A 25,376-nucleotide genomic window follows, 5' to 3' on the forward strand; every position below is an offset into this window, starting at 1 on the left:
AAGGCCGAGAGATGGAGACGAATGGGTGAAGGCCGAGAGATGGAGACGAATGGGTGAAGGCCGAGAGATGGAGACGAATTGGTGAAGGCCGAGAGATGGAGACGAATGGGTGAAGGCCGAGAGATGGAGACGAATGGATGGAGAAGAATGATGAAGAATGGACGGAGGACCTATGGAGCTCAGTATTACAGCTCACTTCTCCAACTGTAGAAGCTGATATTTGGACTCTGGAGTCCTCTGCAGGGCTAGTGCTAGATTCTTGGCTTAGGCCGAGGTGAACTGTTGCAGTGGGCATGTTGTCTGAAACGGTCATCATATTTACCTGAGGGGGTAATGGTTTGTCTCTGAGCAGTGGAGAAGATTATGGAGAAGTGAACACAGAATCATCAGAGATGCTGGAAATTGAGCTGGCACGGCTGGTGACAAGAGATATGGTGGATCTGCTTGGTAAGTTCTTAGATACTTGCATGTAATCGAATTAGAACTAGTAAAGTTGTTAAAATCTCTCTTTTTCCTTGTGTGTATGACACCACTTCGTGTCAGGCAAGCTGTCACGCTTTGAATGCCAATTGGGCGGTCATGCAACACTGTACCCAAGCTAAATTTTTATCATTTTCTTCCCACAAATAGAGATTTCTTTTGGTGGTATTTGATCACCACTGGGGTTTTTTATTTTTTGTTAAACTAAGAAAGACCAAATTTTTTGAAAACAAAAAAAAAGTTTTTATTTTCTGTTATAAAAAATGTGTTTTCTCCTGCACTGATGGGTACTGATGAGGTGGCACTCATGGGCATTGATGAGGAGGCATTTATATGCAGCACTGATGGGCACTGGGTGACACTGACAGTCGTTACTGATGGGCACAGATTGGCACTTTGGGCACTTATTGGCATTTTGGTGGGCACCTCTGACGGGGTCTGTGCTGATGATCAATGTGCTGATTATCAGCGTAGGCCCCCTAAACCCCCCCCCCCGTCAGATCGTGAACCGAGTGAGGAAAGACGTTTACCGGAACTTCCTGGTTACCGCTGTGATTGGTCACATCGGTTCATGTGGTTAAGAGCCTACGTCATAGGCTCTTTACCACAATCGGAGATGTGGGTCAGAGCGACACACAGCACTGCCGATCGCCACACTGCGTGCCCCCGGGGGAAGTGGTTAAAGTGTCACTCCTCCATTTTTTTTCTGTATGACACTTTTTATTAACAAGTTCCTCTTCCCCTGTTTTCTGTATGATTCCAGCTACTTGCTGTGTGGCCAAGAAGACCAGTGAGCAAAGCACAAACAAAACAGAGGCGAACGGACTGCGTGGTGTGAATCAGGCTGAAGCAGAGGGTAAGAACACAGAATTGACACCATAATTTATTTCTGAAGAGCTTGTATAGTGACTGGAAACATATGTTCTTTCATTATTTATGGTCAGGATTACAAAATGATTGTGTAGTGTTTTATCTAGCCAGCATGATTCGGTTTGAGCTGTGCTGATAGGAGGCTAAATGAGTCCTACCAGCAGTGACTCCTTATCAGGCGGCTCAGTCCAACATTTTAATCAGACAAATGGAGCCTCATAGCAATTTGTGTCTGCAGTGTTGCTGTGTTAGCTATTCCAGTGTTTCTCAACTCCAGTCCTCAAGGGGCCGCAACAGATCATGTTTTCAGGGTTTCCCCTCAGATGAAACAGCTGTGGTAATTACTAAGGCAGTGAAACTGATCAAATCACCTGTGCAAAATAATAGCCTTAAAACATGACCTGTTGGGAGAACTGAAGTTGAGAAACAGTGATCTAACCCATAGTGCTTCGGGAGTCTCGTCGTATATTAAATGTTTTTGTTTTTTTTTTCTAAAGCAAAGACTTGTATAAAACCTAAAACGAGAGTAAAGTAAAAAATAAAATTGACTCGAAACCATTTTCTTTCTGTGTTCCATTAGGGACACAGTCTAAAACCCTTTGTTTTTTTTTTTCCTAGCAAATAAACTGTAGGCCAGCCCGGAATAACTCCTTCCACTACCAGCATGCCTTTTTTTTTTTTCCATTATCCTTTGTCTCCTCATTTTTCATCTTTCTGGCACAGGCTGGCAGCCTGCCCCAAGGTTGGGCTGGCAGCTTGAGAAAAAAGAAAGAGATTACAGCACACACATACAAAAATGACATTTATCCTGCAAGGATAGTTAAAAACACCTGACCATATTCAAAAAATACTGGGGTTTGGTCACACTATATGATCATATAGTGCTAAGCCCACTTACTGCGACAAAGTACCCCGAATTAGCACCCCACTAATTCGGGGTACTTTGTCGCAGTAAGTGGGCTTAACACTATATGACCATATAGTGTGACCAAACCCCTGTATTTTTTGAATATGGTCAGGTGTTTTTAACTATCCTTGCAGGATAAATGTCATTTTTGTATGTGTGTGCTGTAATCTCTTTTTTTTTTTTTTTGTCTGTATGGTCTTATGGCTGCACAATCTCTTATGCATTTTTAGGGTGTGCCCCCCAAATCTTTGTTTGGGATGGCAGTCTGCCCCGAGGTGGAGCTTACATCTGCAGCCTGGGGTAATGTTATACTGTAATCTTAGAGTATATCCTGTTCTTTGTGTGTTTTGGACCTTCTCTTTGTCAGCTGGGGTTTTTGCCACCATCGTGCAAGGTTTTATGACCCATATTTCCTGGACTCACAGGTAGGTAGGAAGGACAGCCTGGGAAATATGAGGGGTGGCACTACCGGGGGCCCCAGAAAACGATCTGGCAGCCTTGCCTCTCAAGGGAATCGCACTCCTTTTGAGCCAATCAGGAAGGGGTGGGGCCGAGCCTGAGCCGCGGCTCGGGAGCTTACCTGCTTGATCGCAGCTTGCTCTGGGGGCACCTGGCAGGAAGGGAGGAGCCAGGAGTGCCAGCGTGGGACCAGAGAAGAGGAGGATCGAGGCTGCTCTGTGCAAAACAGGTAAAACATGTTTGTTTAAAAAACAGAGGATACCATTGTAGATTTAAGTAGATATAAATTGCAATATATATATTTTAATATAATTTAGTATAAGAATTCCTCCTTATTTCCAAACTATCCAACAAAAGCGGGAGTTGGGGCAAACTATAGCAACGACCTGAGGTTGTTTTTTCACCCCTTTGTTAAAGACGCCCTTCTTTTATTTTCCTTATACAGTATTTATTTTTTATGTTGTATTCTATGCTCTCTAGCAGATGAGGAGATGATGAGCCTGGAAGTACCATCACCAGGGTCTCAGGAGTTGACCAAACTTGGGAAGTTTCTGATGTCAAGTGAGGTGAGTGCTGATCCAGGTGGGCAGACGGCAGTTACATTTCTGGGTAGCCCGAGCTGAATCTGTTACAGTCTAATAGGACAAAGGTGGCGGGTGACAACAGGCCAGCATACATGGGTGTGCACGGTCCCTGGATGATGATTGGATGTGGGGTGCTCTGATTGGATGAGGAGGTTTGCTTTGGGTGGTGGTGATGGAATATTGAGGAGCTTGTTAATCAAGTTTGCAGGAGAGTAGGAATGAATCTTCAAGCGTATGCATAAATGTAAGGTTGGGTCTAGGAACTGGAGCAAAATGTCATTCATGAATTGTGTTGAAATTTTGTTTTTCAGGAGGTGTCCTCCCCTTTACTGATCAGTGCCTTCAGCCCACTTGTTTGGATGGACACACCGGCCTGTCAGAAAGCCGCTACTCTGCTGTGCTGGCCCCTGCTAAAACAGGTATGGAGAGCCCCCAGGATCCTTGAGACTTGATCCCAAGTTGCGGCTTATTTACTTGACTCTGACACACTCCTCTTTAAAGTGAAGTTAAAAATAACAAACCTGTTAGGACCCTTTCACACTGGGGCGGGGCGCGTTGTCGGCGGTAAAGCACCGCTATTGTAAGCGGTGCTTTACCGTCTGTATTCGGCCACTAGCGGGGCGGTTTTACCCCCCTGCTAGCGCCCGAGAAAGGGTTAAAACCACCGCAAATCGCCTCTGCAGAGGCGCTTTGCCGGCGGTATAGCCGCGCCCTCCCATTGATTTCGATGGGCAGGAGCAGTGAAGGAGCGCGGTATACACTCCACTCCTTCACCGCTCCGAAGATGCTGCTAGCAGGACTTTTTTTCCTGTCCTGCTAGCGCACCGCTCCAGTATGAAAGCCCTCGGGGCTTTCACACTGGAATTAAAGCAGCGGCACTTTCGGATCGGTTTTCAGGCGCTATTATTAGCGCAATAGCGCCTGCAAACCACCCCAGTGTGAAAGGAACCTTATACTTCGCTGCCCTGTGCAGTTGGCTTTGCACAGAGCATGCCCCGATCCTCCTCATCAGCTCTCCTGGCCCCTCCCGTTAAGTGCCCCCCACAACAAGCAGCCTGCTATGAGGGCACCCAAGCCGAGCAACAGCTCCCTATGTCCATTTATACAAGGAGCTGCGGCCCGCCCCCTTTCTCTCCTCTCCTCATTGGCTGCGTTAACAATCACTTTAAGGGCTCGTTTTTTAAATTTGCTACAAGGATTGCCACTTGCCCTCACCGCTTGTTTCAACCTTGTAAATGCTGCACCACCGTGTCACAACCACATGCATTGCACTCAATTATGGGGGGGGTTGCAATGTAGCTCCATTTACTTGCATGGGTGGTATTCAGCAGACTGTGGTACCCACCAAATGTGACAAGGCTTATAGTTCCTGCCATGTCCACAAAGCAGAGCATCATCACCACGGCATGGGTACACCCCAGCTGTTTTTTTTTTTTTTTTTGCTTACATTGGGGCGGGGGGCTGAGGTGAAAATGTGGCTCGGCACCTCCCCCAACAATAAGTTTGAACGGTCCCTTAATTGGGGTACACACTATCAGAAAATTGGGTGAACATATGCCTGTTTTTTTTCTCAATGTTACATAGCCAATTGGAAACCGATGAAAAAAAATTCTTACGAATATTCTCGCATGACAAAGGCTTTTTTTGTTTGTTTCTGATCATGCGCAGTCTTTCTTTTCTGATTTTTCTTGTATGAAAACGGTACACTTTAAACGAAGATTGTTCGTTCTGTTACCGTATGAAGAAAATTTGGGAGTTTGTCCCTTCAGGAAATTGTCGTACAAAGATTTGGAATAGTCTGTTAAAAGTTGTGTACGCACTCTACAAAAATCGTACGAAAATTCTTTGAACTAAAATGTTCGCCCGATTGTCTTACAGTGTGTAGGACCGAGTCTTTAGTCTGAATCTGGGGTTCCTCCTTTCTATCATGCTCATTATAAAGATATTGCAGTCTCCATCTCTCATCCTTTTCTTCTTCCTCTTTTGTGTGCTTTTCTTCCTCTTCTCTATATCCATCTTCTTGCTCCTCTTAGCTGCATAGTACGGTATGTGTTGCTGACGTTGATCACTGTCTCCTGTAGGTGATTTCCGGTTCTCTGCCCTCAGAAGCTGCTCTTTGTTTCTTTACAAATATTCTGCACAGTCTTCAGATACACGGTCAGGACGAAGCCTGTAATTACGCCCTGGTGAGCCTGGCATTACAGGTGTATGAAGCTCTGGTAAGAATCAGTGACTCCGACTGCCAGGAACTATCAAGGAAGTGGTGAACTATGCTAGCATAATGTTGGAATTATAAAATTATAATCATGGAGACAGGTGTTATAAATATATACAGTAAAATCTCGGATTGCGAGCAACGAGGTTTACGAGCGTTTCGCAATACGTGTTTTTTTTTTTTTTTTTGTTTTTTTTTTTAAATACTGACTCGATTTGTGAGCTGTGTCCCGTGATGTACGATTAAGAAAATAGGATTTTTATAACAGCTTACCTGTAAAATCCTTTTCTTTGAAGTACATCACGGGACACAGAGGTCCTTCCCCTCTTTCTGGTATACACGTGTATTGCTTTGCTACAAAAACTGAGGTATTCCCAGTAGTGGGAGGGGTTATATAGGGAGTGGACTTCCTGTCTTAGGGTGTGCCAGTGTCCATCACCTGAAGGTGGCCTATAACCCACATAGTAATTACTATGGCTCTGTGTCCCATGATGTACTTCAAAGAAAAAAGATTTTACAGGTAAGCTGTTATAAAAATGCTATTTTCTTAATCGTACATCACAGGACACAGAGCCATAGTAATTACTATGTGGGATGCAATGCCAACTGAGGGGAGGGAGACACAACAGAATTAGGGTAACATTAGACTAGAGGACTTATACTGCTGCCTGCAGCACACTACGCCCAAAGGCGTTATCCTCATGCCTTTTTGCATTCACCTGATAAAATCTGGTAAATGTATGGACTGAAGACCAAGTTGAGGCCTTGCAGATTTGAACCATGGAAGCTTGGTGATGAACTCCCATGAAGCACTAACAGTCCTAGTGGAGTGTGCTTTTGATTTGAGAGGGTGGAATCCTCCTCTTTAAACCATAAGCCTGAACAGTTACTTGCCGAATCCATTTAGAAATAGTAGACTTCGATGCTGCCTGTCCTTTTTCTGGGATCTTCAGGCAACACAACACAAAACATCCATTTTTCGAATCTGAGCAGTCACCTTCAAGTAGACCTTGAGTGCTCTCATCGCATCGAGAGAATGTAGTAATTTTCCCTCCGTAGAAGAGGGTTCTGGAAAAATGAAGGTAGAACAATATCCTGCTTCGGATAAAAACTAGACACTACCTTTGGTAGAAAGTTAGGATGAGGACGCAATACTACCTTATCCTTGAATCCGTTAAAATAATCAAATATGGTTCTTTACAAGAAAAAGCAGCCAACTTCAATACCCTTCTTGCAGAAGATATGGCTACCAAAAAATTAGTTTCCTTGTCAAAAAGGACCAAGGGAATATGCTGTATTGGCTCAAAAAGGCTGTGTTTCAGCAATGCCGACAGAACTAAATTCAAGTCCCAAGGGTGCCTTTAACCGGAGGATTAAGCCGCGTTACGCCCTGAATAAGCTACGAACCAAAGAATGTGAAGCAAGTGATTGTTGAAATAATACCGATAAGGCCAACACCTGGCTTTTGATAGTACGCAAGGCCAGCTTCATTTCTAACGCCATCTACAGAAGTCAAGAATTCTACCTATGACATACTTCCTGGGGTGCCAACCCCTGGATTCATACCAGGAGACATATGTTTTCCAGACTCTATAATCTATGATTCTGGAAGCCAGCTTCTCTGCATTAACCAAGGTAAATACCACTGGACCTGACAGCCCACGCTTCTTCAGAATGTGGGTCTCAATAGCCAAACCGATACATTTAGCATTTGTAAGGTAGGATGGAATACTGGACCTTGCAAGAGAAGGTCTGGACGTGGTGGTAGGGTCCAAGAGTCCCCTACCGCTATCTTTATGATCTCTGCATACCAAGATCTTCTGGGCCACAAGAATCATCGATCCCTTCCTACTTGATTCTGTGAAGCAGTCGTGTAAGCAGCAGAATAGGAGGAAATGCATAAATCGGTGAGAACTGATTCCCCAGGAATACTAAGGTACCTGTCTGCATGTTAGCGGATCCCTTGTTCTTGACACAAAGTTGTCGATACTCTTGTTGAATCTGGACGCCAACAGATCTACATCTGGGATCCCCCATCTTCGGCGCATTGCAGGAAGATATCAGGGTGAAGGGAACATTCTCCCAGGAACAACTGCTGGCGGCTCAAGTAGTCCGCCTGCCAATTTTCTATTCCCAGAATGAAGACTGCCAATAGGCAAGGTACATTGTTTTCTGCCCAAGTTAAGATATGATTCACCTCTCTCCGGGCCGCACGACTTCTCGTGCCCTCCTTGGTGATTGATATAGGCTACTCCTGTGGCATTATAGGATTGGATCCTGACAGGACAATTCCGTAACCTGAACGTCCAGGCCCTCAGGGCCAAGCACACTGCCCGGATCTCTAGAATGTTGATGGGCAAGGTCATTGTTACCATCTTCCAGGTAACTGGTAGGAAAGATTTTACCTTCTGCAGATTCTTGGTTATCAACCACCAGGCTTCGGCGCACCCTGGAGACAGATACATTGGGAAATCTAGAGCTTGGATCTTTTTGTTTCAAGCCAGCAAGATACTGTGTTGCAGCAGCCTCAAATGAAACTGAGCATAAGGAACGGCCTCGAATGAACCCACCATCTTTCCTAACAACCTCATGCAAAGTTGAATAGAAGGATTCTTCTTTGCCTAGACCACCTGAATCCGTTCCTTTTATGACCCTGATCTTTGCCTGGGGCAAGAATACCCTTTTCTGGGCTGTATCAATAATCAGACCCAAGTATTCTAATCTCCTTGATAGTTTTTTTTTTTTTGTCAAGGAGGATTTTTCTAGGTTGAGAATCCAACCTAGGTATTCCAGGTAGTTGACTGTGGATCATACTTTGGTCCAAGCGGGCTACCGACTGGTCTATCAAGAGCAGATCATCTAGGTAAGCTATAATCGTTATACCTTGAGCCCTTAATCCGGCTACAGGAGGGGCCAGGACCTTTGTAAATACTCGAGGTGCAGTAGATAGACCAAAAGGCAGAGCTACAAACTAAAAAAGATTTTCTACCTCGAAACGTTATGGTGAGCAGGAAATATAGGTACTTGGAGGTATGCATCCCTGATGTCTATTGACGCCAGAAGTTCTCCACCTTGTAGGACGGAGACCACTGATTCGATTGACTCCATGCAAAAAGAGCGGATATTCAGAAACCGGTTAAGATCTTTGAGATCTAGAATGGGTCTGACATACCCATTTGGTACCGTGAAAAGGTTTAAATAAAACCCCAAATCCCTGCTCTTGCATGGGAACCGAGAAAATGAGGAGAAGGGGACTTTCGGAACTCAAGTTTGTACCCTAGAGTTATTGATGAAGTCGCCCCTTTTGCAGCCTACGACACCTGGTATTCCTAGGCGGTCGCATCCAGGTACTGACCAGGCCCAACCCTGCTTAGCCTCTGAGATCAGACGAGATCGGGCGCTTTCAGGGTGATGTGGCTGTAGGCTTCGACGCTCTTCCTGCCAGGCCCTTGAGAACTGCAGAAGTCTTCCCCCCCACTTGAGCGAGAGGGGGTGCCCCCTCATAAGGAGGCTTCAGTTTCCTTCTGGAACTTGACAGCGGAGGCCGTCGTGACTGCCTGGAGGCAGATGCTTCTGGCACTGGAGTAGGAGCTTATTTAAATAAAATACGTTAACTCCTCTTCCAAACTAGCAAAAGGATACTTTTTTTCCACAAAAATTTTTTTGGATGTGTTTATCCAAATCATCCTCAAACTATTCTATGCCTATGCACGCTTGGCCCTGAGGGCCTGGACGTTCAGGTTACGGAATTGTCCTGTCAGGATCCAATCCGACAATGCCACAGCAGTAGCCTATATCAACCACCAAGGGGGGGCACGAGAAGTCGTGCGGCCCAGAGAGAGATGAATCATATCTTAACTTGGGCAGAAAACAATGTACCTTGCCTATCGGCAGTCTTTATTCCGGGAATAGAAAATTGGCAGGCAGACTACTTGAATCGCCAGCAGTTGTTCCCAGGGGAATGTTCCCTTCACCCCGATATCTTTCTGGCAATGCACCGAAGATGGGGGATCCCAGACATAGATCTGTTTGCGTCCAGGTTCAACAAGAGAATCAACAACTTTGTGTCAAGAACAAGGGATCTGCTAGCATGCGGAACAGATGCCTTAGTATTCCCGGGAAATCAGTTCTCACTGATTTATGCATTTCCTATTCTGCTGCTTCCACGACTGCTTTGCAGGGTCAAGCAGGAAGGGAAATCTGTGATTCTTGTGGCCCAGAAGATCTTGGTATGCAGAGATCATAAATATGGCGGTAGGGGACTCATGGATCCTACCACCACGTCCAGACCTCCTTTCGCAAGGTCAAGTATTTCATCCTACCTTACAAACGCTAAATTTAACGGTTTGGCTATTGAGGCCCACATTCTGAAGAAGCGTGGGCTGTCAGGTCCAGTGGTATTTACCTTGGTTAATGCAGAGAATCTGGCTTCCAGAATCCTAGATTATAGAGTCTGGAAAGCATATGTCTCCTGCTGTGAATCCAGGGGTTGGCACCCCAGGAAGTATGTCATGGGTAGAATTCTTGACTTCTATAGATAGGGTTAGAAATGAAGCTGGCCTTGCGTACTATCAAAGGCCAGGTTTCCGGCCTTATCGGTATTATTTCAACAACCATTTGTTTCGCATTCTTTGGCTCGTAGCTTAATCCTCCAGTTAAGTCACTCCTGAACCCTTGGAACTTGAATTCAGTTCTGTCGGCATTGTTGAAACAGCCTTTTTGAGCCGATACAGCATATTGCCTTGGTCCTTTTGACAAGGAAACTAATTTTCTGGTAGCCATATCTTCTGCAAGAAGGCTATCGAGTTGGCTACTCTTTCTTGTAAAGAGCCATATCTGATTATTCACAAGGACAAGGTAGTATTGCGTCCTCATCCTAACTTTCTACCGAAGGTAGTGTCTAGTCTTTTTATCCAAACCAGGATATTGTTCTACCTTCATTTTTCCCTGTTCTACGGAAGGGAAATTGCTACATTCTTTTGATGTGGTGAGAGCACTCAAGATCTACTTGAAAGCGACTGCTCAGATTCGAAAAAACGGATGTTTTATTGTGTTGCCTGAAGGTCCTAGAAAAAGGACAGGCAGCATTGAAAGCTACTATTTCTAAATGGATTCCGCAAGTAACTGTTCAAGCTTATGGTTTAAAAAGGAGGATTCCACCCTCTCAAATCAAAAGCGCACTCCACTAGGACTATTAGTGCTTTGTGGGAGTGCATCACCAAGCTTCCATGGTTCAAATCTGCAAGGCCTCAACTTGGTCTTCGCAGGCGAAGAAAGGGGAAAATTGGGACTTTAAATGAGGCGGATGCCTTCATCCCGGTTTCATGAAGAAGGGGAGAACATGGCGGGACTTTAAATGAGACATGCATTCAAGCAGTGATGGGTGTAGAAAACGGTATATTTATTGTAAATCATGATTAAAAATTCATACAGTGAAATACATGAGACAGCAAAATTCATATATATACATATAGGAACATGAATAAACATGACAGTATGTAGACCCTTATGCTACATCAACTGAGAAACTCCCCATTTGCTTGAAATTGCTGATAGCATTGCAAATGTCCATACAAATGAAAAATACATGTAAACGGTTTAGGCATTGCATGTACTACGGCTCTACGCGTTTTGTAGTGTGTTAATCTACTCTCCAGGAGCTGCAATGTCTTTGATCTGAAAAAAGGGACCATAAAAAATGTCTAAATCAATTGCCTTAAGGGGAAAAGTACACCAAGTAGAAAGATGTAGTGTGGGAAAAGTATACTCTGGATAATACTCACAACCACCATGTGGAGATGCGATCTTGAGAGCTGGAGGCTACCAACTTGGTCCTGCAGCCTGAGAAAGACTCTCCAAACATCGGTAGCTCATCTACACCAATAGCAAATGGTGGCTAACAAAAAATCTTGAGTGGTTTCTAAAAAGTATAAATGTAAATATATATGACGTTGTCAAATAAACAGTTTCTGTGCTTGAGTAAGAACAGAAAAGTACAATTACATCAATATAGCTACCTTGTTTACCTGATAATGGGCTAAGAGCCAACAGGATGTGCATTCACTGGATGCTAACCAAACAAAGAAAGGTGAGCCAGCAGTGTGGACAGACTGTCTCAAGTGGGGCCAGTATAGGGGCTCACACGTCCAACCCCGTCTAATGCCACGTAAGCGTGAAAAAGGAGGGGGATGGCGCCGTTGCCCAAGCGACACCTCACTAGGCGTGTGCGTCAGGCATACCCCTCGCTAACCGCAGATGGGATGACAAAGCCAGCATAACGAAGCTATAGAGAGCGCCGCACGCATGGCGTCTGTCACGTGACGTCGATGCGTAGCGCGGAAATATCCACCCACTCCGAACGGAGAGGGGAGATCCAGTGGTACGCATCTCAGCTCCCACACGCATGCGTCAGCCAGTTGGCTCATGTATCCAGACCAAAAGGCATCAACCACACAGTGTAAGTGAGCCATTGAGTAGTAGGTTGAATAAAAACAAAAGAAGGCCCATAGGTGTCTCTTTCCCCAAAGGAGGTATATGATGAAAAAGGTAAAAAACATGAAAAAGGCCTTAATGACTGGCATGGAATAGCCAGCTGAAGCTTAACATAACCGATACAGCTTTAAAAACACACACCGCATGAGGATCGCATGTCTCCATCCCTAATTGCATTTGCAGGCGTAGAAAGGGGAAAATTGGGACTTATTTATTTCTGTTACTTGTATAGCGCCGTCAGTTTACGCAGCGCTTTACATATACATTCACATCAGTCCCTACCCTCAAGGAGCTTACAATCTAAGGTCTCTAACTCACATTCATACACACTAGGGGCAATTTAGACAGGATCCAATTAACCTACCAGCATGTCTTTGGAGTGTGGGAGGAAACCGGAGTACCCGGAGGAAACCCACGCAGGCACAGGGAGAACATGCAAACTCCAGGCAGGTAGTGTCGTGGTTGGGATTCAAACCAGCGACCCTTCTTACTGCTTAGGCGAAAGTGCTAACCACTCCACCACTGTGCCGCTTTGAAGTACATCACGGGACACAGAGGTCCCTCCCCTCTTTCTGGTATACATGTGTATTCCTTTGCTACAAAAACTGAGGTACTCCCAGTAGTGGGAGGGGTTATATAGGGAGTGGACTTCCTGTCTTAGGGTGTGCCAGTGTCCATCACCTGAAGGTGGCCTATAACCCACCTACTATGGCCTCTTTCACACGAGGGATCCGTATGTCCGTTTTTCATCCTTCCGTTTTCGGATGAAAAACGGACATACATGTATCCCTATGGAGCGTTGGATGTCAGCGGTGACATGTCCGCTGACATCCGACCCGCTCTGATCCGAAAAGTGTAACGGAGGAAAAACCTACTTTTCCATCCGTTTTCGGATCGGATGACGACGGACACTACGGTCCGCCATCATCCGATCCCCCATAGGGGAGAGCGGCGCTCTGACAGGTCCGTAGCTGCACAGTGTGCAGCGATGGACCTGTCATCTTTCTGCTCAGCGGGGATCGGCGGAGCGATCCCCACTGAGCAAGCGGGTGTTCACGGGGCGGATCATCACTGATCCGCCCCGTGTGAAAGAGCCCTCAGGCTCTGTGTCCCGTGATGTAAAAATCCTATTGTTTTAACTTTTTTTTTTTTTTTTTTTTAAATACTGACTTGATTTGCATTGTCTCGCAAGACGAGCAGGATTCAAGCCTCTGGGGTGTGCAGTACCGCATGTGGCCAGAGGTGTGGGGGCATCAGAGAAGCTCGGAGACGCTCAGTTCCCAAGAGAATCCAAGCGTTTCCGCCGTGCCCCTCACCTCTGGCCACATGCGGTACTGTATACACTAGCAGTGACACTGGAACAAATTATCTGAGTTTCCATTGATTCCTATGGGGAAACGCGCTTTGGATTACAAGCTTGCTTCTGGAACAAATTATGCTCGTAATCTAAAGGTTCTACTGTATAGATATAATTATTAGATATGATATGTAATTACTTATGCAGACTCTTTTTTTTTTTTACTAGCGTCCACGGTTCCCAGAGCTGCGGCTGGTGATGGAACAAGTCCCAGAGGTTCAACTGGACTCCTTGCAGCAGTTTGATACCAAACTTCTGTCCCCGGGACAGAAAACTTCAGAGAAGAAGAGGAAGGATCAATTCCGCCGGCTCGTCTCCGGGTGTATAGGGGTAAGCAGAGATGAGGAAGGTTCTGGGGTGGGAATATGGGATGTCTTTTGTATAAGCTTAAAAGGTTAGATCACCTATCCAGAAAAAATGTAAAGTTGAACTAACGGATACCCAGCATGCACCTTGCGCCTGCTCAGTAATATCACTGCACGGCGCTGATTACAGAAATAGGTGATTTCCCTGGACTCCTGGGATAGCTGGCTCTGATATTCCAGCAGTCCATGGGAATCTCCTTGTGACGTAATCGCCTAGGCGGCCAGGACCAGAAGGGCTGCAAGAAATAAACAAAAAAAGTATAAAAAAAAAAATTACAATAGCATTGCAGATAGGGATGCTTGCAGGTTAAAAATATGGGTGGAACTCCGCTTTAAAGGGTTAGTTCACTTTTACATTTATTTCTGTAAAGCTGAACTAACACAGTGCCAGTTACTGTACTGTTGTTCTTTAGCATTATGTGCATATATAATGCACAGCTAAAGTCTGCAGGACCCAGTGGCTAGGAGGGTTGCACAGTAGATATGTGCACTGCCAAAAAATGTGTTCGTTTTCGTTTCAATCGTTTTTTTCGGAAATTCGAAAATATAAAAATTTGAAATAATAAACTATTACTAACTCTTAAATATTGTATTGGAATTTCCTTTCAAATTTGGCTGTTAGTAAACGTAACAAATACGAATTTAGGAGGGCGTGGCCTGACCTGGCATGAAGAAGGTCGCTTGATTCCCGAGCTCCTGCCGCCACAGGAAAAAGCCGTTGACTACCGAAGGTATTTCAACTGAAAACCTCACCAGACCATGGGGACAGCTTCCCGGACCTCGTCCGCCTCCCGTTCTCGCTCGCCCAGGGCTCACTCAGGATCCCAAGGCCATAACATCCCGGAGATGTTCCGGAATAGCAGGGGCAATATGGCGTCCTCTCAGCAGGGACCTTCCCGCTCCCAGGCACAGCCGCCACCACTGCTCGATCCACCTCAGTCAACCTCCCCTCATATTCTCCCTCATGGTGGAGGAATCTGCCTAGAGACTGGCCGCCAAACGCCTATATACTTGCAAGATCTCCGCTCCATTGCGGATGAAATTAAAGAAACCCTAGCCGCAGCCATCTCAGAGCTGAGGCTCGACCTACGCGACCTCACTGACAGGGTGAACAAGGTGGAGACGGTGACAGATCGCCATGACACAGCCCTCCGCTCTACTGCCTCTTCCATTGACGCCCACACACTGCAAATGAGGGACATGCAGAGGCACATCGAAGACCTCGACAATCGAGGAAGGCGACATAACCTCCGGATCCGCGGGATGCCAGAATCAATAGAGGGCGACCAAATCACCCCGGCTGTCACGGTTCTTTTTAACAACCTCCTCCACAGGCCCCCTCAGACCCCCATCCTCATGGAAAGAATCCATCGAGCCCTGCGCCCTAGAGGCAGAGAAAATGACCCACCGCGTGACATCATATGCTGTCTGGTAGACTTTAAATTAAAAGAGGAAATAATTCGACAAGCCAGGGGGAAACAACAAATCCTCCACGACAGTGCACCCATTCAAATATACCAGGATTTATCTGGCATTACACTGCAGCACAGGAGAGACCTCAAACCCCTGCTAGACGCCCTAAGGGAAAGGAACATCCCTTATAAATGGAAGTTTCCATTTTGCCTTTCAGCCTCCGCACAGGGCCGCACTGCCCTCCTAAAGGTGCCCGAAGACCTGCCTCACTTTTGTGACATGCTGGGCATTCCACAGACACCAGTTCCTAACTGGTACGCTACATTCCGCCCTCTGATTTCCAGCAACGGCGCAGCGCGGGAAGTACCCATGGAGACCCAGACCTCCAGATTTCGCAGGAGACGCTCCCCTTCTGCACGGAGATATCAGACCGATCCCCGCGGATACAGGGATCCAGTCTCTCCAGAGTCCCCCCGTTCCAGAAGAGCCCGCAGGGACCGCTGAACTGGGCATGCTGTGCACCAATTCGTTATCTCAGTTGGCCCCGTTTGGGCCCCGTTGAAAGGCTCACTGTTTAGGCCCCCCTGGCTCAGCTCCAACTTATCTACAGACGCCATGAAATGATTGATTTTTTACTTTTATTTTCCTTTTTAAATTCTACTTTTTACTCTGTGACATCAGCACAAATGAACGATCGCCACGGTAAGGACTCTCCTCATAACCCTCCGGCGATACCCAAGATGGCTGATCGCACTCCCTCTACCTTCACAGCGTGACAGACTACGTCACCACAGCTCACTTTCCCGGTTCTAGGCTCTACCACCTGACCCGAACATGCCACTAAACCGCGCAATCTGCCCGGCAACAAACCTCTGGTCCTCTACTACAATTACCAGAATCCCTGTCGGCAGATATTCACGCCCCCCGCAGGGATGATGAAGGGCCGGGAGCTGCTCCGCACTTCCTGTCCCAACGCCACACTCTACACGACGCAGCACATCAACCTTGAGGACGACGCGGACCGTACCAACAGCGGGCTCCACTTCCGCCCTTCACATCGCAAGTTAATGATTCTCACAGCTAGAACTCATTGCGAACAGCCAGCGAAACCGGACCTACCATCCACAACGGAGCTGCCACCACCGCAATTTACTTCTTGACTGCAGTTCAAACCGGGGCTCGCTCGACACAACGGCCAACCTACACTTCAACATGACTTGTTACACGGATCGCCGGAACAGGTACCTGCTATGAGTAGCTCTCATAGCCTGAAAGTGACACTATCTACCCTTCAGGTGCTTCTCCATCTACACCTCACAATGGCTTTAAAGTTTTTCTCATAATGTAGATTTCATTAGCCTTGACCTGCTAACTTCTTGAATTGCTTATTAATGTTGTCTCCTTACATTGGCTGTTCTAATGTTAGGTTCACATAGACGCCCCCTTCGTTAGACAGAGCCTCATATTTTGGTTACCCTCCTCCACCTCTGTATTAATGCTACCGTATTATTTTTTCTCTGGTTATGACACCAGCTTTCCACCCAGGCACAGATAACCACCACATATAGCCCCCTTGGTTATTAAGAGGGGACTAGTGTGGTAAGTTCCAAACCGACACTCGGGCGGGGGCGGAAGGATGGTCTCTTAAGATACTACTAACCTGCCCGATCATACTCTACCATATATAGTCCCTGCAACCATGTTCCAGACAGAACTACCCTACATCGCATATTTAATACCCACCTTCATCAATATTGCTACCGTCCTGTGGCGGCGCACGATAGAATCTACTACTTGTCTTTTCAATCTCACTTATCTTCATTTGCACCCTCTTCACTGCCTCGTGTTAGACCAACCCCCACACAGACACGGGCCGGAGCGTTGTACCTTGATAAGGGACACGTATACCGACCACGTACTGTACCCTACCGATAACCACCTTTTTCGGAGGTCTGTGGACACCCCTCTCCACACCTCATCGGTTCCCACCAGTGACTGACGTGCCATATCCCCAATACCCACACCTGCCGGAGGCACTTAATACTCCATACCCCCTGGCTCTCACACCCTGACTACCTTATGGCGGACACTAACACCACCAACCCGCAGAATGCAGACACACAACCTCCAATGAACTCCATCAAATTTTGCTCACTAAACATTAGGGGTCTAAACACTCCTGAAAAAAGGTCTAAACTCCTGTACTGTCTGCGCCAATCAAAGGCCCAGATAGTACTTTTACAAGAGACACACTTTCGTACGGACGCGGTGCCTAAACTAAAGGACAACCATTTCCCCATAGCGTATCATTCTTCCAACAATGAGGCGAAATCTAAGGGCGTATCTATTCTGATTTCCAATAATTGCCCCTTTTTGGTTACTGAAGTACAAAGAGACCCACAGGGCAGATACCTCTTTCTTAAGGGCTCCATCCACGGTAAACAACTCACGATCGCCAACATATATGCCCCCAACACCAAACAAGTGACCTTCTTCCGCTCCACACTCCACCACCTCACCAGTTTCCAAACTGGCACACTGATTGTTGGCGGCGACTTCAATGTCGCCCTCAACCCCTCCATGGATACCTCCAACGGCACCTCATCTTTGACGTACAGGGCCCTCAAAGCCATTAAACTGCAACTTAACAATTTACTACTTCATGACACATGGCGCACATTGCATCCCAAAGTAAAGGACTTCACCTTTTTTTCAGCCCCACACGGAAAATATACTAGAATAGATCACTTCTTCCTGTCACAGAAAGATCTGACTAATCTCACCAAAGCTACCATTGATCCATCTGTACTCTCCGACCACAACCCCATATCAATGACCCTCCTATTACCTACTACACCCCCCAAGAACCACATATGGCGGCTGGACAGCTCCTCATTGACGGACCCCATTAACACTCAACGAATAACGGATTGCCTCTCTAACTTTTTTAATGAAAACTCCTCAGAAACTGTTGCACCATCAGTAATTTGGGCCGCACATAAATGCGTTGTGCCGGGTGAACTGCTCTCCATAGCAGCACAACGAAACAAATGCAAAAAAGAGCGCATTACAGAACTGACTACACGCATCCACACGTTGGAACAGGCACACAAGGCGTCTCTAGCGACATCCTCTTTTGCGGACCTCACAACAGCAAGGGAGGAACTCCTAGAAACACTCAACAGTACTCTAAAACGCAAATTCGCACTGACGCAAAAGCTTTACTACGAATTCAGCAATAAAGCAGGTAAACTCCTGGTGAGAGCCCTCCAATCCAAGAGGGCAGCCCAGACGATCCACAAAATACACCGACCATCGGGTGATGTAGCAGTTACTAATGAGGAGATATCGGACCAATTCGTACATTACTTCTCCAAACTGTATAACCTTCCAAAGACACACACTCTCGACAACAATGCCAGCCATAAGACAGCCATCACAGAAGTTTTAGCCCAATGCAGCCCAACCCCCCTCTCTTTAGACGACTCTCAAAGCTTAGACAGACCTCTCTCTACTGAAGAGATCCATCTCGCACCAAATGAAAACAGGCAAGAGCCCTGGCCCCGACGGCCTATCGGTTTGTTATTATAAAACATTCCCCGCTATACTGATCCTCCACCTCACCAAAGCCTTCAACAATCTTACACCCGAGTCAGCAGCCCACAATGATATTTTGGAAGCACACATCACTCTTATCCCCAAACCTGGCAAAGACCCCACGATAGTTTCAAACTATCGCCCAATTTCACTATTAAATGTAGACTTAAAACTATACGCCAAAACCCTAGCGAATCGCCTTCTTCCTCTCATCCCGAACCTTGTCTCGCTAGACCAGGTGGGCTTCGTCCCAGGCAGGGAAGCTCGGGACAACACCACCAAGGCATTGAACGTTCACCACTGGCTCTCCAAAACCGCAGCCCCGGGGTTTTTTCTTTCCCTTGACGCAGAGAAGGCGTTTGACAGGGTGGCCTGGGATTATATGGAAGCCTCGCTACAGGCGATAGGCCTACCACCACGCATGCTACAGATGATCCTGGCCTTATACTCATCTCCTAGGGCAAGAATCAGAATTAATGGTAACCTGTCGGACGCCTTCTCTGTGTCCAACGGAACCCGGCAGGGCTGCCCCCTATCCCCACTAATTTTCATCTTGACCTTAGAACCCATGCTCCGCAAAATCAGAGACAACCCCTCCATCAAAGGCGTAGAAATCAATCGTAAGCAATACAAAATAGCCGCATACGCTGACAATATTTTACTATTCCTTACTGACCCCATCACCACCATCCCTAACCTGCTGGCAGACTTCTCACATTTCCAATCTATATCCAATCTAAAAATTAATTTTGAAAAATCTAAAGCCCTCAATATTACACTGCCACATACCACAGTGTCCCAATGCAAACTCAACTTCCCTTTTGGCTGGGAACGACATACCATATCCTATTTAGGAATCAAGATCCCTGCAAACTTAAATGAGCTTTATGCCAGTAATTTTCCGCCGACGCTTATGTCCATACAAGGTGATCTACAGAAGTGGCGTCTGGGATCCTTTTCTTGGATGGGCAGAGTCGCCATTATCAAAATGAACGTCCTACCCAGACTCCTCTACCTTCTTCAGGCAATTCCCATTAAATTACCACCCGCCTTCTTCAAGTCATACAAACATATGTGCAGACTCTTCATTTGGGCCGCCAAAACCCCACGTCTCAGCTGGGATAGGTTGACATTACCTAAACCTTTGGGAGGCCTAGGCCTTCCAAACATCCAAAAATATCATTGGGCCTGCCACCTCACTAGGGTGGTAGATTGGCATGTACACCGTCCTACCAAAGACTGGACAACTTTAGAAGACTCCTTTGCTAATCTACCGATAATGAATTCACCATGGATCAATCTTGCTTCCACACCCAAAGAATATACGACACACCCACTCATCGGAGCCACTCTTTCCATTGTCAAAACAGCTAGTAAAACACTTGCTATCACCCCTTCCATTGGTCCCATGACGCCCCTAGAAAACAATCCAGAATTCCCGCCCGGTCTCACACCCAAAGACCCAACTCTAGATGCACGAACTTCACATGCCAGAGCACAAAGATTCTTCCACGATGGCTTACTCCTACCATATCACAAACTCTCGACCGCAATCCCAGACTACAACATTCCCTTTTATAAATATCTCCAACTAAGACACTTCTTCTCTTCCTCTAACAGTAACACGCACTGGCACAAAGATTATTCACCCTTTGAAATCCTATGCATCAGCACGGAACCTCAGGGTCATCTGATTTCCTCCATCTACTCTCTCTTACACTCGGGCTACAAAGTCAAGGAAGATAGACTAGTGCGACAGTGGGAGTCAGACCTTACTTTAGATCTCACTCCCACTGAATGGGAACGCATCTTCACTCTCCTACATAAAGGCTCAATAAACGTCTCAACACAGGAGAATAGATACAAACTCTTCTCAAAATGGTATAGGACTCCCGACAAAGTACATCATTTCCACCCAAACGTACCCCCAACCTGCTGGAGATGCAACGCAGCACGTGGCACACTTCTACACATATGGTGGGAATGTCCCATCATCCAACCTTTCTGGTCAGAGATTCACCAACTAATTTCCCAAATAACCACCTACACACCAGCCTTCTCTCCCGCGCTATACCTCTTACACCACACCCCACTTCCCCCCGGTCCCTATAAAAAAATCGCTCACAATACACCTTATTAATGCTGCCAACCTCTGCATCCCACCCCTGTGGAGAACTACCTCTCCCCCAACGGTAAACGACTGGATCCGTCGAGTAGACAGAATCGCAGACATGGAAAAACTCAGTCAGGCCCAGGACAATCCGTCCAAATTCAACATCACATGGGCGTGCTGGCTCCACTACAAACAATCCACGACTCAGAATACACCTCCTGCCTCCTCATTGCCCACACCGTGAGAACTTGAAACTAGACCACACAAATCTTATACACGCCCTCTCCCGGATCCTCCTGGCTACACACACACAGCACACAACTCGATGCCCCCCCTCCCCATATGGGCCACTACACCCACTCTCAGCAACCACTGAGGGATTGCACCCGCTCTTTCTCTGAACACTCCGGTCACAGAGCATAGTCACGTCTCGACTCGGTCACTGGATTCCTCTCCCACCCTCACCCCCCCCCCCCCCCCCAACTCCTTTCTGCTGCTAAAGCACCCCTATAAAAATGCTTCCTCACAAACCTAGCCACGCTAACCTATCACACCGCTGGATGTGAGATTCCGAATTACCTACATTTAGTCGCCCTCCCATCCACAGAAAGTTCCCTTAAAGGGGTGGATGGTTCTTGGGCCTAACACTGCGGTGTACATCCTCCTTAATACCCATACATACACCTATTTGTTACGGACTTCCTAATCTTAAAGTTCATATGCTTCTACCGACTCTATGCATACTTTACCTGTACCTGATTGCAACTCTAATGATGAGACACTTGTACCTGTTATTTCACTGTTAGGCCTACCGGCCTCGAAATTGTCTCTACCTTTTTCATACAATTGTACAGGAATGCAAAATGTATGTTGAATATACCCTGTATTCTTGAAAAATGTAAAACTTTTTTGAGAAAAAAAAAAAAAAAAACCAAATACGAATTTAACCACTTCGCGCCCGCGCTATAGCTGAAAGACGGCTACAGCGCGGACGCCATTTGCCAGGAGGGCGTCCCTGGACGTCCTCCTGTTTACTTCCGCGATGCGCGCTCCCGCGGGCGCTCATCGGGGAAGTTGTGTGCTGGCCGTGTCCCTTGGACACTGCCAGTCACAGATCGCTGTAAATGGCCAATCACAGCGGCCGTTTACAGTGCGATCAGCAGTGCCAATGAGAGATGATCTCATATGTAAACATATGAGATCATCTCTCATTGCCGGCTTTCCCTCCTCACACAGAGACAGTGTGTGTGAGGAGGGAGAGATCACCTCTGCAGCGTAAGTTAAAAAAAAAAAGGGGGGGATGTCAGTGCCATGTGTCATTAGTGCCACGTCAGTGTCACGTGTCATTGTCTTGGTGCTCCAGGGCCTTTAAAAATGTAATAGGTAGTCAACAAGTTAGATGTGTAATTTATGCTCCTGGAACATGTGATGGTGCTCCCTGCATGTTGGGCCTCTCTGTGACTAGGCTGTGTTAAAAGTCATGTGGTATCGTAATACTCAGGAGGAGTAGCAGAATGTATTTTGGGGTGTTATTTGTGGTATATACATGCCATGTGAGAGAAATAACCTATTACAATGACAATTTTGTGGGGGAGAAAACAAAAAAAAAAAATCTTCATTTTGAAAACAATTCTGGGAAAAAATATCAAAAAGCTCACCATGCATCTTACTAAATACTTTCAAAAAAGGGGTCATTTGGGGGGTATTTGTACTTTCCTGGCTTGTTCGGGTCGCAAGAAATGAGATAGGCCGTCAGTACATCAGGTGTGATCAATTTTTTATGATTTGCACCATAACTTGTAGACCCTCTAACTTTCACAAAGACCAAATAATATCCACTAATTTTGGGTTATTTGTACCAAAGATATGTAGCAGTATAAATTGTGGCCAAAATTTATGAAGAAAAAATCATTTGCAAAATTTTATCACAGAAACTAAGAAAAATGCGTTTTTTTTCAAAATTTTCGGTCTTTTTTAATTTATAGCGCAAAAAATTAAAAACCCAGAGGTGATCAAATACCACCAAAAGAAAGCTCTATTTGTATGAAAAAAAGGACAAAAAATTCATTTGGGTACAGTATTAAATGACTGAGTAATTGTTATTCAAAATGTAAGAGCGCTAAGAGCTGAACATTGGTCTGGGCAGGAGGGGGGTTTAAGTGCCCAGTAGGCAAGTGGTTAACGAATGCTGCATCTAAACAAATGGAACGGAACAAAATAATAAATACCTTTTTATTACTATTAATTTGTTACGTTCCATTCATTTAGATACAAATTATCCGTAAAAACGAAAGCCGTATCGAAACAAATGGAACGTAACAAAAAAAATAATAAATACGTTTTTATAATTTTTTATTATTATTTTGTTCCATTCCATTTGTTTAGATGCGGCATTAGTTATTACGGATAATTCGTAACTTTGGATAAATTCCTATTGGTTGCGTTCACTAACAGCCACATTTGAAAGGAAATTCCAATACCTATACTTTAATATTTAGTAATAAGGTTATTAGTTATTTTAGATTTTCAAGTTTTTGAATTTTCGTTTTTATTTTTGGATTTTTGAATTTCTGAATTAACAGATTTGTCTAAATTCATTAATCGAATTCAGAACTAAACAAATTGCACACATCTAAAAGGGATACTGGGCATGTGTTCTTTCATAAATCTGAGGCCGGGTGCTGTGATTTGTATACTATTTTCAGCCATCTCCAGTCCGGTCACATGATCCCCTGTGAAAGCTGCAGGGGAAAGAACAGAGGGCCCAATAATGGCTAATAATTCCAGGAGCAGTGTAATCACCCATAGGTTTCCATGTCTGGCTGTTGGCGCCCTCTCCTCTCTCTCACCTGCAGCTGACACAGGGGCGTCTGATCACGTGACCAGACCGAAGCTGGCTTAAAATAGGTAAGTATAATACAATACATCCTCCCTACATAGGTTGGCTAGCATATGTGTTAGGATGGAACATTTTTAAGACTAATTTTAGGCTGGAATTCTACGTTCATAAACTTCTGTTAATTGATATCTCCACCCATTGTGTTTCTGATTGGTGAATAGCTATCTCAACCCCCACGGTTCCCATCTCCTTGTGTAATAGTAGCATTCCTCTTCTCATTTTAGAAACCTCTTGGCGAGCAATTTCGGAAAGACGTTCACATCCAGAATCTTCCCTCCTTATTCCTGAAGAAACCTCGCTAGGACTTGGAGGACTCCATTCTCTGAGGCTGTCCAGAAGCTCTTCCGGCACTATTTCAACAGTGATCTCTGGCTCTCAGGTTCCCTGGACCTGCTGGAGGAATTCTTCCGACCACATTCCTGCGTTTATGGAAACGGGGTCACTACAGAGAAGAGCACGCTGGTCTCCGACCCGCCTGCAGCTTCGTCAACTCTTCTCCCCCTATGGGGGTCTGATGTATAATGAACTATATAGACATTCCCTGCCAGCGCCCATTGCCCCCGGCACTAGTCAGTTCCCTCATCTGAGACTCCGGCGATGATAGACCGATGTAGGAGAATCCGTCGGGGCTGAGACTGTGTGATGCCAGCAGCAGCGTCTTGTGTTCTTAGAAATGACGAGTGATTTAAAAAGAAAAAACAATATCTCTGCGACTACCAACCAAAACACCTCTGGGGTTCAGCGTCCTACAATGGGAAGAGCTGTTTATTTCACGACCAAACACTTTTTTAATTCAGATGAAGTTGAAATTCCTAACATTGCTAATTATGGTCTACATAATCCTTTGCCGTTGGGCAGCAGGCAGACTTTAGTATTGGAAGTTTTATTTTTTTTTTTAGTTCTTGTGGAGTCATTCCGGCATCCCCAATCATGACCGTTCTATTTATTTTCTTGTGGATAGTTCATCTTTTTAAAGTAATTATGAGCAGAAGCCCCGAACCACCATCTTGTATTTGGATGAAAATAAATGGATGTTTGGTACACGGTGTGCGTTTCTTTGTATTCTGTATCTGGTATGAGTTGTATAACCACTTCAGAACCGCCCACCGCACTTATAATGCGGCAGGACAGCCCCGCTGTGCCAAATCACGTACATGTACGTGATTTGGCATTTACAGGGAGTGGAGGGTGCGTGAGCACGCGCCGAGGCTGTGTTCCCATTCGCTACAGCACAAGCTGATCAGCGGGTCCCGGACAATAATTTAAGGCCGGAAACCCACCGATCGGCTGAGTGAATGACAGAGTGCCATGTGTATGTAAACAAGACAGGGCTCTCTACAGACAGCAGTAATGTGTTTTTTTTTTTAATTATTCTCCCGGCACATTGTTTGGGAAAAGCAACACACAGTACACATTGTTAAGCCCCGTACACACGGGAAGAATGTTGGGAGACGTATGCCGGTACTTAAATACTCGCAGACATTCTGCCCGTTTTCACCAATTTACTCTTATTGGGATATTTTTTTTCCTAAAGACATGTAACTGAATACATTTTGGTCTAAATTCATGAAGAAATTAGATTTTGACTTTTTTTTTCATTAGATATGTTTTATAGCAGAAAGTAA

At 45.7% G+C, this 25,376-nt stretch overlaps 1 protein-coding gene and 1 pseudogene across 1 annotated transcript in view; one reads left to right on the forward strand and one right to left on the reverse strand.

Annotated features, from left to right (window-relative positions):
• Positions 1–24,797, forward strand: part of LOC141141031 (exportin-5-like) — a 101,240-nt gene extending 76,443 nt beyond the window's left edge. Inside the window, exons 26-32 of the mRNA XM_073628690.1 lie at positions 353–447; positions 1,244–1,336; positions 3,200–3,282; positions 3,612–3,719; positions 5,382–5,519; positions 13,533–13,694; positions 23,976–24,797. Of these exons, the coding sequence (XP_073484791.1) occupies positions 353–447; positions 1,244–1,336; positions 3,200–3,282; positions 3,612–3,719; positions 5,382–5,519; positions 13,533–13,694; positions 23,976–24,053 (757 nt within the window). The 3' untranslated portion in view covers positions 24,054–24,797. The remainder of the gene's footprint in view (positions 1–352; positions 448–1,243; positions 1,337–3,199; positions 3,283–3,611; positions 3,720–5,381; positions 5,520–13,532; positions 13,695–23,975) is intronic.
• On the reverse strand, positions 8,824–8,940 carry LOC141141682 (5S ribosomal RNA; annotated as a pseudogene).
• Positions 24,798–25,376: the final 579 nt, after the last annotated feature.

Source organism: Aquarana catesbeiana, linkage group LG04 (genome assembly GCF_042186555.1).
Source record: "Aquarana catesbeiana isolate 2022-GZ linkage group LG04, ASM4218655v1, whole genome shotgun sequence".
Taxonomy (NCBI): domain Eukaryota; kingdom Metazoa; phylum Chordata; class Amphibia; order Anura; family Ranidae; genus Aquarana; species Aquarana catesbeiana.